Source organism: Myotis myotis, unplaced genomic scaffold (genome assembly GCF_014108235.1).
Source record: "Myotis myotis isolate mMyoMyo1 unplaced genomic scaffold, mMyoMyo1.p scaffold_m19_p_14, whole genome shotgun sequence".
NCBI classification, from domain to species: Eukaryota; Metazoa; Chordata; class Mammalia; order Chiroptera; family Vespertilionidae; genus Myotis; species Myotis myotis.
Window position 1 is genome coordinate 51,065,627 of NW_023416318.1, and position 14,304 is coordinate 51,079,930.

The 14,304-nt window shown below is 41.7% G+C and overlaps 1 protein-coding gene across 2 annotated transcripts in view; it reads left to right on the plus strand.

Annotated features, from left to right (window-relative positions):
* NBAS (NBAS subunit of NRZ tethering complex) overlaps positions 1-14,304 on the plus strand; it is a 209,243-nt gene that overhangs the window by 105,397 nt on the left and 89,542 nt on the right. For both annotated transcript variants that reach the window (XM_036335298.1, XM_036335299.1), the window contains exons 30-34: positions 3,227-3,456; positions 5,601-5,713; positions 8,426-8,539; positions 11,172-11,285; positions 13,649-13,806. In XM_036335298.1, the coding sequence (XP_036191191.1) occupies positions 3,227-3,456; positions 5,601-5,713; positions 8,426-8,539; positions 11,172-11,285; positions 13,649-13,806 (729 nt within the window). The remainder of the gene's footprint in view (positions 1-3,226; positions 3,457-5,600; positions 5,714-8,425; positions 8,540-11,171; positions 11,286-13,648; positions 13,807-14,304) is intronic.

A 14,304-nucleotide genomic window follows, 5' to 3' on the forward strand; every position in this document is an offset into this window, starting at 1 on the left:
TCCCCGCTCACCTCTGACATCCACCAGGCCGCCAGGTGCCGCGCCCCGTCCGCTCCGGCAGATCTGGCTCGGATCCCTCCACGCGCCGTGCTGCTTCACGTTTCTGCGACGGCACGCCTGTTCCCTGTGCCTGGATATACTTACTTCTCCTGCCTTTGTTTGAAAATCGCTGATCATTTTCAGGACTCAGCTCACTACGCCCTCTACAAAGCCTCCCTTTGTCCTCTCGGGTGACTTGCCTTTCTTTTCAGTGCAGTTCCTTCTTTCTGTGTGTTTCCTCCGCTTGGCCATGAGCTCCTCGGTGGGCACCATCGCATCATGCTCACCCCCGCGTTCCCCAGTGCGTCTCGGATCTGGGACACAGAGGCTCCTGCAGGCGGGTCGTTAATGCACTGGGAGGCAACCGACGGGGGTTTACTCGTTCTTTTGGGAGAGACGTGTTTTACACCAAATTTCTCATAGTTTGTATAGAAAAACGTATCTAACCCATTTTTAATTTTAAGAACAAAAAAGGGTTCTTATTTGAATTTTCCTGTTAAGCTTGATACAAAATATAGACTATTTCTTGTGTCACTGTGCTCTGCAAAGCATGACTTGTTGATAAAACGAGAATTATAAAAATAGGTGCCTCTTTTATGAAGTAGGTTGGTATTTTAATTCAAGGCGATTTTAACAAAAGAGCATGCAGACTGTTGAGAAATGAATGGCTTTAAATTTGAGCTTCACGTTTTTAAATGCTTGAACGAGTATAAAGTTTTTAATTTATGGTTACAGTGTCAGACCATTACAACTGCCAGCAACTTCTCTTTTGTATCTAATGTGGAACTTGAATTCCAGTTTCAGGGTAAAAATATCTGTATGCACCTGGGGTCCAAACCTGTCATTTGTATGTCTGAATTGGTGTCTTTAAGTTGGAGTCACATTATTTTAGTATTTTCCTGTTTCTGATTCTGATTAAAAAATTGTTAGTAAGTATATTACACTTGAACTAGCTCCTGTGTGGAGCAACGTGTCATAAACAACTTGACATATTAAATCACTTTTATTACATTTTAACACCTTTTCATTAGGCTTTGGCATTTCAGTGACTTCTGGCCATTAGTTTCTCACCTTGGAGAAAACATTTGAAAGCATATTGTAACAGTTTTGAAACGGTTCTAGAAGCAGGTAATATAGATTTGGCAAACTTACCTTGTTAAATATTGTTTAACTAGAGGCCCGGTGCATGAAATTCATGCACTGGGGGCGGGGGGTCCCCTCAGCCCAGCCTGTACCCTCTCCAATCTGGGACTGCTGGCTCCCAACTGCTCGCCTGCCTGCCTGCCTGATTGCCCTTAATTGCTTATACCTGCCAGCCTGATCACCCCCTAACCACTCCCCTGCCAGTCTGATTGATGCCTGACTGCTCCTCTGCTAGCCCGATCACCCCCAACTGCCCTCCCCTGCCGTCCCCAACTACCCTCCCCTGCCGGCCTGGTCACCCCCAACTGCTCTCCCCTGCCAGCCATCTTGTGGCTATGGGTGCCATCATCTTTGAGGGCGTGACAGTCAATTAGCATATTCCCTCCTTATTGGCTGTGGGTGCCACCATCTTTGAAGGCGGGGCAGTCAGTCAGCATATTTCCTCCTTATTGGCTGTGGGCGCTGCCATCTTTGTGAAGGCGTGAGGGTCAATTAGCATATTCTCTCTTTATTAGATAGGATATCTTTTAAATTATACTGTATTATCTTACTGACTTTTGGCCCTTATATTAGGTTTTGCTGTCCTTGGAAAATAATTTGTAAGCTCACTGGCAGAATTTTGAAAATATTTTACAGCCTAAAGAGCAGAAATTTGTATTCTTCATTTTAGCAAAGCCTTTTACATTTTAGTGAGTAAATTGTATTTTTCAGTATTGGGCATTGACTCCTTCCAAAGGATCAGAGAAACTGTTACATCGAAGTTACTTGGGTCACTTGGAGTGAGCCATTTTCACCTGTTAGGTATAAGTGGTTAGGGTGATGTGCTTTCTGTCACAATTAATACTTTTATTCTTACCAGTAATTTCAGTAAAGGCCTGTCTAAAGATGCTTTCCTCAGAAGCCTAGAAACGTGAAAATTGGACAGTATTACTAATGACAAGGAAACTCTTTTTCTTCACGAAATCTTTTTTTCATTTTTTCTATTTCTGTGCTATCTGCATCCACAGTGGCATTTTTGGGCAGAGCATTCTTAGGGAAGTCCTTGTTCTAATTATATATTGATATTATTAGTGTAGGTTTAAAAGGCTGTCTTTATTTAAGACATTTCTGAAGTAAGTAATCTTCCTTTTTGTGATTAGTGCTGGTTTTAATTTTTTTGCACTCACACATTTTCTATAATAAATTCTACATTCATAATTGCAGTATTCTTTTGTTTTATTTCAATTATTAAATGTATTGGGATGACATTGGTTAATAAGATCAGATAGGTTGCCAGTGTGTAATTTCTATGAAACATAATCTGTGTATTGCATTGTGTGCCCATCACCCAAAGTCAGATCATCTTCCATCACCATATGTTGGCCCCCTTTAAACTATCTTAATTATAGGAAACAATTTATGTCAGTTGATGATATTTGTTGCCTAGTGGAATACAGTGATATTTGCATGAGTACCTCCCATCAGGGGCTCTTGTTTCATTTAAATAACTTTAATTTACAGATTGGGAAAAAAGCCTCCATGTTATGTGGTACATTGTAATTTCAGTGGCTAGGTCTAGGTATGACATTGGTAGCTTGGCTATTTTAATTAGTAAGACTGAGTTTAGATGCTTTAAGCAGTCGTGAATTATATGTATTATATTCAAACATTTTATTTTTAAAAATTGAAGTGGTTCTAAATAGTTTAAACAGAGTGGCCCTGTTGAGTGTAGGACAGTATTCTAATAGATTCTGTTTTGAAATGAGAATGAACTTTAGATATTTTACTTAAATATTCATTGTAACACAATTAGAATATTATGTTTAATATTGGTTTGCTTGGTTAAATTATTCCTTCTAGAAGAGGGAGTTTTTTAATTGAGGTGAAATTTACATAGCATAAAAGTGTGCTTCGTTATCATTTAGTGTATTTGCAACATACACAGCTGCTACCTCCAGGATGGGAGTATTTGTAATTTATTTCATTTGGACGGCAGAACCTTCACTGAGTTGAGAATCGAATCCTCTTTTTTTAAGCATTCATTCCAGTTTCTTGTTTTCCCCAGATATTCGCAGAGAGTCTCCTGTGTTCCAGTCGCCTTGAAAACATCCACCTGGCTGGGCAGATGATGCACTGCTGCGCGGGCCCCGCACACCCGCCAGCGAGCGTTGCCCAGAGAGGGAAGGCCCCGCACAGGGTGAGCTACGAGGCCAGCGTCGACCTGGTGCTGGCTGCCAGCAGGGAGTACTTCAATTCTTCCACCAGCCTCACCGACAGCTGCATGGACCTGGCCAGGTAGAGGGCCTGTGTTCTTCCATCCGAGGGGCGGGGCGTCAGGACACAGACAGCATCGTGGGTTTTATTCTTTACTTACAACATCCACTAACACGCCTGTACCCTGTCCGTGCTGTATGGGGCACAGTTATTTATTGCTTGCATAGAGAATAAGCTTCATTGTGTTATGAATATTCATCAGCTTCCTCTCGACCCCTTTCCCCAGAACGCTTCCCCATCGTCATTTCTGCTGATTATCTGTAGGCTGTGTTCCTCTTCTGTGGGAAGAGATTCGGTGACAGCCTGGAAATTCAAGTTCTGGCAGTTTCCAGCACAGTTAGGTGATGTCTGCCTCCCTCCCATGGCTTCCGCTCAGATGAGATGATAAAGCTCAGAATTCCCTTACAGGTGGAAATTTCTCGAATATGAATTCAGTTCCCCATTGGCCTGTTGTACTGGAAGTTTAGAGTTCACCTTTTTACTGTTGATGCTTAGGACCTTTTTTTTTTTTGCATAAGGGACATTGCCCTTTGCCTGCCTTAAACATTTTAACTGTGTTGCCAAGTTTTTATTTTATATAATTTATCTTTTAAATTGCTATCAGAATTTTTTAAAAATTTGATTGTTCTTCTTTCCTCTTATGGTTGTGGTCTTTTGTGTCATCCTTTGGAGGTTGTTAATTCCTAAGGCCATTAAAATAGTTTTTATTATCATTTCTTACCACTCTGATGGTTTTATTTTTACATTGGAATTTTATGCCCATTTGGAATTTATTTTGACATAATGATTGTGGAAGCTATTTAGATTTATTTTTACCCCCAAATGACTAGTTATTTCAACTCTAGCAAAACTTCAAGGTAACTGTTTCTTCCAGTGATATCTTACCACAGAGAAAAACCATGTTTTCTCAAACCATGACCTTGATGAAATTGTTTAAATAGTAAATTTTTGTCTTCTCTCACAAGGGATTGCATGTCAGATGATGAAAATACCAAATAGAGTAGCCTTTGAAGCGGGGAGTGGTTTGACCTACATCTTTTTGGCAGGCGTTCTCAGAGACAATTTTAAAAACTGCCCTTCCTGTATTTCTCCTTCATTCCATCCCTTTTTTCTGCCACAGGACAACCTTAATTTTTAAAAGATGTCAAAAGTCTATAATGTGGCACCAAACTGATGGAGACCTGTGAGCTGGATGTATTTAAATGTTCCCAGTGGTATTAAATGTAGAAATAGCCCATACATTCTTATTGGTTAAACTGTTATTTATTAACTAATATTTCTGATAGAGGAAGCAGTTATGAATATTCACAAGATAAAATAGTCAAACAATCCAGAACGGATATACATTAACAATAAGCCTCTCTCCTCATTCTAGTTTCCCTGACTTTACCCCTCAGCTATTTTTTTATATTAGTTTCCTATGTGTCCTTCCAAAATATTAAATGTTACCTTCTTTCCTAAGTCACAAGTAAGTGCTTACTACTTCTACATACTTTTCTGTATCTTGCTGTTTTTTCATTTATGATCTATATTGAAGATTTTTCCATATGAATACATATAATTTTACTATATGTCAGCTTGTTTTATTCTTCTTTAATGGACTGGGAATCCAACTATGACCTCCTGGTTCATGGGTTGATGCTCAACCACTGAGGCACATTGGCCAGACAGTCTCTGGATTTTAAAGAATTTGTTTAAAATATTTCAAAGTTATTACAGATTCTTAAATTAGCAAATCACTTTCTCCTATTTTTTATTGCCGCATTAGTACATTACCAACCGCCTCTTCCTTTTTCAGGTCTCGGGGGAGACAAAATTGTCACTGAATCAAGACATTTCTGTTTTTGCTAGAAGAATAGCTGGAAATTATCTGCATCCCGTCTTTATTTTCATCCTTTCTAATATCTTGCTTCCTATCAGTGTAACCCTGCACAAATCACTTACCTCTCTGAGCTCCGATTGTGGCTTCCTCAAAAAGCAAGTGATGCTATTTGCCTGTCTCACGGGCTTGTCCTGAGGACTGAGAGAGAACAGAAAGCATCTGCGGAACACTTGGAAGTAGTAGGTTTTTGATAAATATGTGTTGGATCTTATGTTGTTCAATATACAAAGGCAACTCAGCCAAGCTTGTTACTGCTTTTTAAAATGGGTCTCATTTCTCTTAGGTGCTGCTTACAGCTGATCATAGACAAGCCCCCTGCCATTGAAGAGGAGCTGGACCTTATCCAAGCCGTCGGATGCCTAGAGGAATTTGGGGTCAAGATCCTGCCTTTGCAAGGTGAGTTATCTGCTTAGTGTTGTACTGATCACTTATTTTGCATTAATTTCCTACTGTGTCTTTTTAGTTTTTTAAACTGAAGAGTACCTTTGGTTATTTAATCCATCAGCAGTAGATCCCAGCCATTTTTCAAATGAAACTTAAGTGGAAATCCAGAAGAAAAAAGAAAATGGACATTTTATCATAATTTTATTTTTTCAAGGTTACATTTATAACAATGAAAGAAATAACATTAGTACCATCAGCGAGGCTACTGGATAAAAACAAAGACAGAAATTGGGATTATGGATGAGAATTGCAGATTTACATCAATTTTGGTATATAGTTTATTTCTGCATTTTGTTTTATTTGCATAGATTTAGAAGTAGCTATATATGATAATATTTCATTTCATGCTTACTGAAGACTATTCTTTAATAGATCTATAATGTAATTTTAAAGAGGGGGTAACAAGTTCCTGTTGAGAGTCTAATTGTTAGCAATATCTTGACATTGCTCAAGATCTTTTACCTAAATGTAAGTATCAGGTGAGTACCAGCCAACACAAGTTACTTGTCCTTGTCTACTGTGTGCTGTGAGTACAGAGTGCATCTCCCCCTGCCCTGACTTTTTCCTCACAGGTGGGAGGGAGAGTTTCTGTTGCTTCAAACCCTGGACTCACCAGGCCAGTGCTGTTCAGTGGTTGAGTGTTGACCCATGAACCAGGAGGTCTCGGTTCAATTCCCCCTCAGGGCACATGCCTAGGATGCGGCTGGATCCCCAGTAGGGGGCGTGCAGGAGGCAGCTGATCAATGATTCTCTCATCATTGATGGTTCTATCTCTGGCTCCCTCTTCATTCCTCTGTCTTCATTCCTCTGGCAATAAAAACAAGATTAAAAACCCTCCCACAACCCTGGACCTCAGTGCCCTAAAGGCAGCAGGTAGCTTGGTTCTTAGGGGCATGCTTGGCTGCCTTCAGTGTAATCTCTAGTCTTTATTCCTAACTGGAAGTGTTTGGAATTGGGGGCGGGGGAGGATAGCTGAAGTCCTTCCATCTCTAGCTCTGAAACGCTATGGTACTCTGCTAGCAGTGTTTTTGCTGGCAGTGTTAGCACAGCAGCTGATGGGTTTGAATATCTGCAACCAGACCTACAATCCTGCAGCAGCTTCTGAGGCATTTCCTGCCGTAGGAGAGTCTGAAGGAAGACGTTTGCCTTCCTGTCCTCCCAGCTTGATCTGTTGATTGGGAGTTTCTGTTAGAAGACCTTCTGGATGTGGAGACAGAATGTGTCCTTTGTATGCTGTCTGCTGTTTACGCTGCCTTTGTATTCGTCAGGGACACTGGACCGACAAAGGAACTTGATATTGGGAGATTTAGGGCCCAGGTATTGTGCTGTAGTCAGGGAACAATGTTCTTTTTGTCACCTTGCTTTGTTTTGAAGTTGTTTTTGCCTGCCCTTCAGGAGTTACTGTTTCTCATCAGGTGAAGGCTAGTGGTACTGGCTAAGTTATAATCAGTGAGTTAATAGGAAACAGGAGTGAAAATATTATATAGAAATGATTCCTAATGTATGAGTCTCCTACGAATTATTTGTATGTGTACACGTGTGTGCTTTTCCCTATAGCTTGGGTGCTTATGTGAATTATTCCTACTATTCAAATGAGCAGATTTAGGACATTTTAGTTGTCTCCCAGGTTCTTTCTGTAATAGGATAAGTCAGTTTTCCAGACAAACAGCACATGGTGAAACCCAGCCTTGAGCCAGTTTTGTCGCTTACCACTGGGTAAATGGACAGGCAACTCAGCCTTACTCTGTGCTTAAGCTCTCCAAGTATACGCTGTCATTTTTGTTCTTTTAGTTGAATGTACTTGGCACTTTCTACTTGAGGGTGGAATCAGAATGGTGTCACCTGCCTCCTCGTGCTCCCTCCCTCTTTTCCTTTCCACCATCCCTTCCTGTTCCTCCCTTCCTCCTCTTTCCTTCCATCAGTGAACATTGAATTCGGCACTTTATTCCAGGAACTGAAATAGTGAAGGGAATGAGTGAGGCACACTTGCTGGCTTGGAGGGACTGGCATATTGATAACAAGACAGAGCCACACTGGGGTGTCCTGTAGGAGTTTAAATGCCGATTCAGCCACTTGGCGCTCAGTGACCTGTGGCAGCTTAAAGTTTTTGAACTTCTCCTTCCTCAGATGGGGATAATAATAAAATATTCCCCTGACAGTTACATCTTGAAACATTAAAAATCCTTACAGTAGAGGATACCATACTTAATTAGCATTTCTGTGAATGTCAGTAGTAATAATAATAACTAGTATTTACTGAGGATTTTATGTTCTATGTATATATACTTCATGTGTGTTTATGTGTATTTATGAATTCTCATACATGCCTTACGAAGTAGAGACTATTGTTGTGCCTTGATTTCATCATCTGGAAAGCAGAAATAGCAGCAGTCACTTAAGCTAGCTGTTAGGAAATAAAATGCTTTCTTCCTGGCTTCCAAATGCCAGTTCATTTGCTGCTTCAGATGTTTGGTGGCAGGAAAGATCCATGTTGTACGTTATTTATTCAGAAGCAACAATAATTTTACCTGTTTTAAAAGTTGTGTCTTTCACTCCTTACTGATCTGGAGGCCAGCACAGTTCTCATTCCGTTTTGTTGTCTCTCGTTAGGGAGGTCATGTACCCGCTGCTGATGCCTGTCATTTGGTCTCTCTCTCTCTGCAGTGCGACTGCACTCCGACCGGCTCAGCCTCATCAAGGAGTGCCTTTGCCAGTCCCCCACGTGCTACAAGCAGTCCGCCAAGCTGCTGGGCCTCGCCGAGCTGCTGAGGGTCGCTGGTACGTTCCGAATGCTAAACTGCAGAGTAAGGTTTCTGTGTTACTCTCACCACTGTCCTGGGCGGACATCAGATGATGGGCATATTACAGAAACGTCACGTGGGCCTCTCCGTAGGACTTCTTGAGTGTCCCCTTAACATAATGCCTTTACGACCTCGTCTCAGAAGTCACACACCGTCTTTTCCACCTCACTGTTTGTCAAAGTAAATCGCCAACCAGCCTCCATGCAAGGGGCGGGCATTAAGCTGCATCATTAGAGACTCGCATCTGTGGATGTGGTGTCAGTTCCGTTTCATGGACCCAAAGCCTCGTCATGTCCTCCTTAGCCTTCTTTGCTTCCGGCCAGACAGCGGTGTTTTCCTCAACAGCTTCCAGTCCCGCCACCCTCCTGGCCGTTCTCCCTCAGAGTCTTATTTTGTTCTGTTTGGAGCATTTTCCTAGGAATCATTCTTTTCAGGCCTATTTTTGGTTATGCTTTTCCTTTTAATCACCTGCTCAGATGGAACTTTCTAGAATTAAAAGCAGTTTACTATTTCTACTTTGGACTTCAAGATGACGGACCCATCTTCACATAAAAGTTTACATGAAAACAGCAGTCATTCTCATTTTGCGCTCTTATACTTACCTAAGTTACTTCTTACTGTGTCCCTTATGGCGGGACTCTGAATCTCACTTTGCACATGTGGAAACAGGAATAAAGAGGTTAAATACTTTATTCCTTACTTTGAATCCTTTACTGTTACTGTGCTTTTCCACCTTTTTAGACGTTGGATGATGGTAATCAGTGGACCCTGACTTAACGTCAGCTGATTAGGGGCTTTCGCTGCACTTCACATTGACACCTGGATTAGTGTCTGTAGCCCAGCCACACTGCCCAAGGAGGGAAGTCACACCTGCCCTCTCACTTGTGATTAGATATTTTGAATAGACGCAAACATTTCAAGAGTATTATCTAGGAAATAGGTTTTCCATTGATTGTGATATGTGCATTTGTTATTGATAAACTTACACACATTGTTCCATTTCCTATATTACATGTTACTGCAGGGGTGGAAGATGTTCCCTTCTTTCCTTCTAATCATTAATTTGACACAAAAAAAGATTAATAGGGGAAACACACATTTCATTTCATTCCTTCCAGAGCCCCATAAAGACATGAGATTCAAAGGCAGTTGAGGCTTCTATGCCATCCTGGGCAGAGGGGAAAGGGTGGGGGTTTGGGCTTCCGAGGGGAGGAAGGCAGTTTACAGGGTGGTGGGAAGAGCAGGTGTTTGGTGAACAGATGTTTGCCACACCACACAGGTAAGTCCTTCTGATGTCAGAGTCATCTCTGGCAATAGCTCTCTGCCGGGTATAGCCCCCTTGTCTATCCAAGTTCTAGGCAGTTAAGGGGGAGGCAGAAGCTCTTCCCGAGTCAGCCTGGTCTTGATGGTCCTGCACAGTCTAGGGAGGCGTGTTCTAACACGAGTGTGTTGTTCTTATGATAGGATCCCAGTGCTGGAGCAGCTCTTTTCAGAAACAGTTTTTAGACGGCCTTGAGCCAGTACTCGCCTTGGATTTTATTTAAACCTGTGAAGCACAGGGAAGGTTCATGGGAACAATTTTAAAGTTTCATTCAACCCTTTCTGTGATATGTGTGCTTTTTCTTTCAACCATTTTATAGCTTAAAAATGCAAAGACCATATACATATTTTTTCCTGGAAATATTAAAAATAATTTTAAGGTTCTATTACCTCATTAAAATATAAAATATCTTTTTTCTTTTTAGCCTAAATAGACAAATTGTCTTTATTGTAACTTTGAATTATTTGTCTTATAATTGAAAAGTACATTCTGAATTGAATCTGTGCCCATTTCACTGAGGATATTTTTTTGAGCCTCTGTTCTTTGCAGGACTTGGGCTGGGTCTTTAGGATTCAATACGAAGCAGCCCCTGTCCTAGGAGCTTAAATCCTGATAGAAGGTGCAGATTGTTAGAAATATAATGGCAATAAATTGTATTCGGTGAATGGGAAATAAAGGAACATGTAGGAGGCACACCTAACCATGGATTTTATATGAAGGACGTGTGGAAATGCCCAAGAAGGAAGTGACGTTCAAGCTGACTTCTAAGAATGTTCTTGGGAAAGTGATTTAAGATCTCTGTGTTAATGTAAGCTGAATTTGGTATAATTTCTTAGTGTCTAGATGTTCACTATGATAAAAGATGAGCACTTCAGTGAAACAATAAAATTATATCTATTTTACTTCGTGTTTAAACTTTTCCCTCCTTATATCTGTCATTTTAAATTATTATTAGAAATAGAACATTCAAAGGGCAACATACAAAAGTGAAATTTGTTTGTAGCAAGAAGCTTAGAATCCAAGGAAGTTTAGAGCCCAATTTTCCTCCACGCCCTTGGGTTGGGGTGGTGGTCTGGCTGCTGTTAATCACTATTGCTCAGGAGACAGACCTAATTCCATGATTCATAAGTAGGTTAGAAAGTAAAAGTTGCTGTGACCTTTTGTCCTATCATCTTTTAAAATCAGTTTCATCTTGACTTTATTTTCAAATTACTTTGAGAGATGGGTTCGTGAGCTCATTTATGAATTGATGCTGCGAAACCATGAAGTCATTTGTATGTGTTTACAGGTGAAGACCCAGAAGAAAGGCGTGGCCAGGTTCTGATCCTTCTGGTGGAGCAAGCACTCCGTTTCCATGACTACAAAGCAGCCAGTGTGCACTGTCAGGAGCTGATGGCCGCAGGTGAGCTAGGCCACCCTTAGCACTTTGCTCATATCCGCTTTAGGCGATGCGGATGGCAGGGTCTGCTCTGAGATCAGCTGGCCTGATTGGTCAGCCGGCATATGGTCATGAGATGGGAGCATCTGTGAGCACTGATAAGTGCTTACGCCACGTGCTTGTATATGTATCTAAATTCTTTAATGGACTCAGAGCTTGTATTGTATCTGAGATTTTGGTTGCTTTCCATTCCCCATTAAAACAGCCTCATAAGATTAAGGACAAGTTTATGTAAAATATAGTGTCTTTTTATGTATTTGTTATTTAAAAGTAAGTCTAAGTTTTCAAAGTATCTACCATTTGTGACTATATAGTCAATATTTCTGTTCTTTAAATTTTTTTTAGAAGATGGGATAGAGCTTTTTAAACAGATATTGAGAAATTGGGAAGTAGTTTGAAACCCTAAAGTTTTGGATATTAAAATTCTAATTCAGGTCTGTGGAGGATAGGCCGGTGTTATTGTAGAATAGTTTCTCTGATAAACAGCAGCACATTCCCCAGTGGTATCGTCTTATGCCGGGCTCTGCACGGAATGACCGACTTTTGCAGCAATGCCTGACTATATGGAAGCCCAAGCGCATCTCTTGCTCCATCTGTGCTTTCGCAGCCAGCGGTTAAAGTGCATTGCCTCACTCTGTGATAATTCACAGAACTGTGCACCTCTGACTTGTGCACCGTTGGTATGTATTCTGTTAAAATGTTATTTTGCCACTTGTTAAAAATGATAAGGAAGACTTTATTCAGGGCTTGTGCAATGGATGTTGAGGCTGTTGCAATAGGGGAGAGAGACCGAGCTGAACTCTGAATGTAAAAAAGACAACTGGGGGTGTATAGCCGAGGAACAGAGGGAGCGGGGCAGTGGATATGAAGCATGGCTGCAATGACACATCGAGGGGAGTGGCGTTCTTGCTGACCCATCATGGCAGGTTCTTGCTAAAGGCAGGGCTGGGCAGTCAGATGTCAAGGGTGAAGGGTAAGGAATTTGGCCAGATGTCCAGGGTGGTTAGTGATCAGGGGTGACCTGACTTAGCAGGATTCTTGCTGAAACTGGGTTCTGCGGGCTCTGCAGGCTCAGCAGGGACTGGGCCGAGCGGGAGGCCTGGTCGGGACAAGGTTCAGATGAGCCTGACTGTGGTTTAGTCAAGGAGAGAGCTGCTGTCAGTGCAGCTGTGAAATGCCTGACATACGGGAAATCTCACGGTTTACAACCTCAGCATTAGAAAGGTATTTTCATAAAAGAGCCATGTTCTGTAATATTAACCAAGTGATTTTGCAACATTAAGTTTAAAATAATTGTGGTTTTCTGGAAAACCATTGTTGTATTGCTCTAAAATTCTTTACTTAGAGAGCTTTGTAATAATTTTATTCCCATTAGTGGTGGTACCTGGCTTAAGTTTTACTTTATATATTTATAGGAATTGTTTTAGGCGGGAGCCTTTGTACTTTTAGAGAAAAAACGCTACTTTCAAACTGGAACTCCTTGGAGTAAGAATAAAAGTGTGTAATAAAAGAATAAAAGGGCTGACTGTGCTCCTGGCTCGCTCCTTGGATCTCTGTCTTCGATAAAGCGAACGAGTCTGTGGAGCTGTCTAGAATAATTTCTGTTTCTAGCACTTTGCAGTTTACAAAGTACTTTTAAATACAAGTGTCATTTAACCATTCCAACAGCCCAACGAGGAAGGCATTATTGTCTCGTCCGTCGTAGTAGAGGAAGTGTGATTAGTTGAACTTTCTCCAGCTCACACAAGTGTGTGGAGCAGGCTTGGGCCAAAGCCGTACGTTTTCTGAATGCACACATCCAGGTTTTCTGGGTTTTGTTTTTAAGTATTTTAGAGAGGAAGGGAGAGGGAGAGAGAGATAGAAATATCAATGATGGGAGAGAAATCATCAAGGGCTGCCTCCTGCACGCCCCACACTGGGGATCGAGCCTGAAACCTGGGCATGCGCCCTGACTAGAAATTGAACCATGACCTCCTGGTTCATAGTTCGATGCTCAACCACTGAGCCATGCTGATCGGGCCAGACTTCCTGCTTTTTACTCAAAATCCAAGTAGATTATTTGTAGTCCTTGTCAGGCAATCTGAAACTTAACAGAGTTGATCAGAAACACGTGTCTGGAGTGGCGCTGACCAATTGGCCGATAGACCAGCATACTGCTCCTGCTCTGCCGTGTCCTGGTGTGCTTCTGGTTCCTAAAATGAGCATCACCGCGGACTATGGTCCTGCTCTGGTGACACAGACTTGAGCAGAAAGCGTTGACACTTTCATGTGAGATTGGAGAGTTTTCTCTTTTAAAGTCAGTGTGATTTTTCTTGTTAACTCTGCAGGTTATTCTAAAAGTTGGGATGTTTGCAGCCAGCTAGGACAATCAGAAGGGTACCAGGACTTGGCCACTCGTCAGGAGCTCATGGCTTTCGCGCTGACGCATTGTCCTCCCGGCATCATTGAGCCCCTGTTGGCAGCTAGCAGCTCCCTGCAGACAGAAGTAAGTGCTTCCAACACTGTGGATCTGAACTGTGTGAAGAGCGTTTTTGGGGTGTGGGGTGTGGTTTGTGGTCATTTTAGGAAACAAAATAAGCATTTTAAGTTAGGGAAGAAAAATAGCTTGTTACTCACATGAAAAGGAATTTGAAGATATCAGGGTATAAAACTGTTGTTTGCTTTATTGTAGCCAGGAAGAAAGGATACAAAGCAGGTGAGAGAAAAATAGAAATTAATATCAAGAAATAAATTATTGAATATGGTGGGAAAAGTTAGTGTTGTCAAGAATAAAACTAAGACATGGTCATGTAAAATACATTCAGAACCCAGTGGTGGCACCATCCCTTAGTGGTCCTTAGCGGCCGGGAGTGGGCTGGGGCGGCGGTGAGTTTCCTAACACCCGCGGGGAGTTCTGTGTAAGGGAGGAGAGTGCTCCCGGGGACACTTCTAAACAGAGGAAGAGGCTCTGGAATTCCCACGTGCATGTCCTATTCCTTCATCG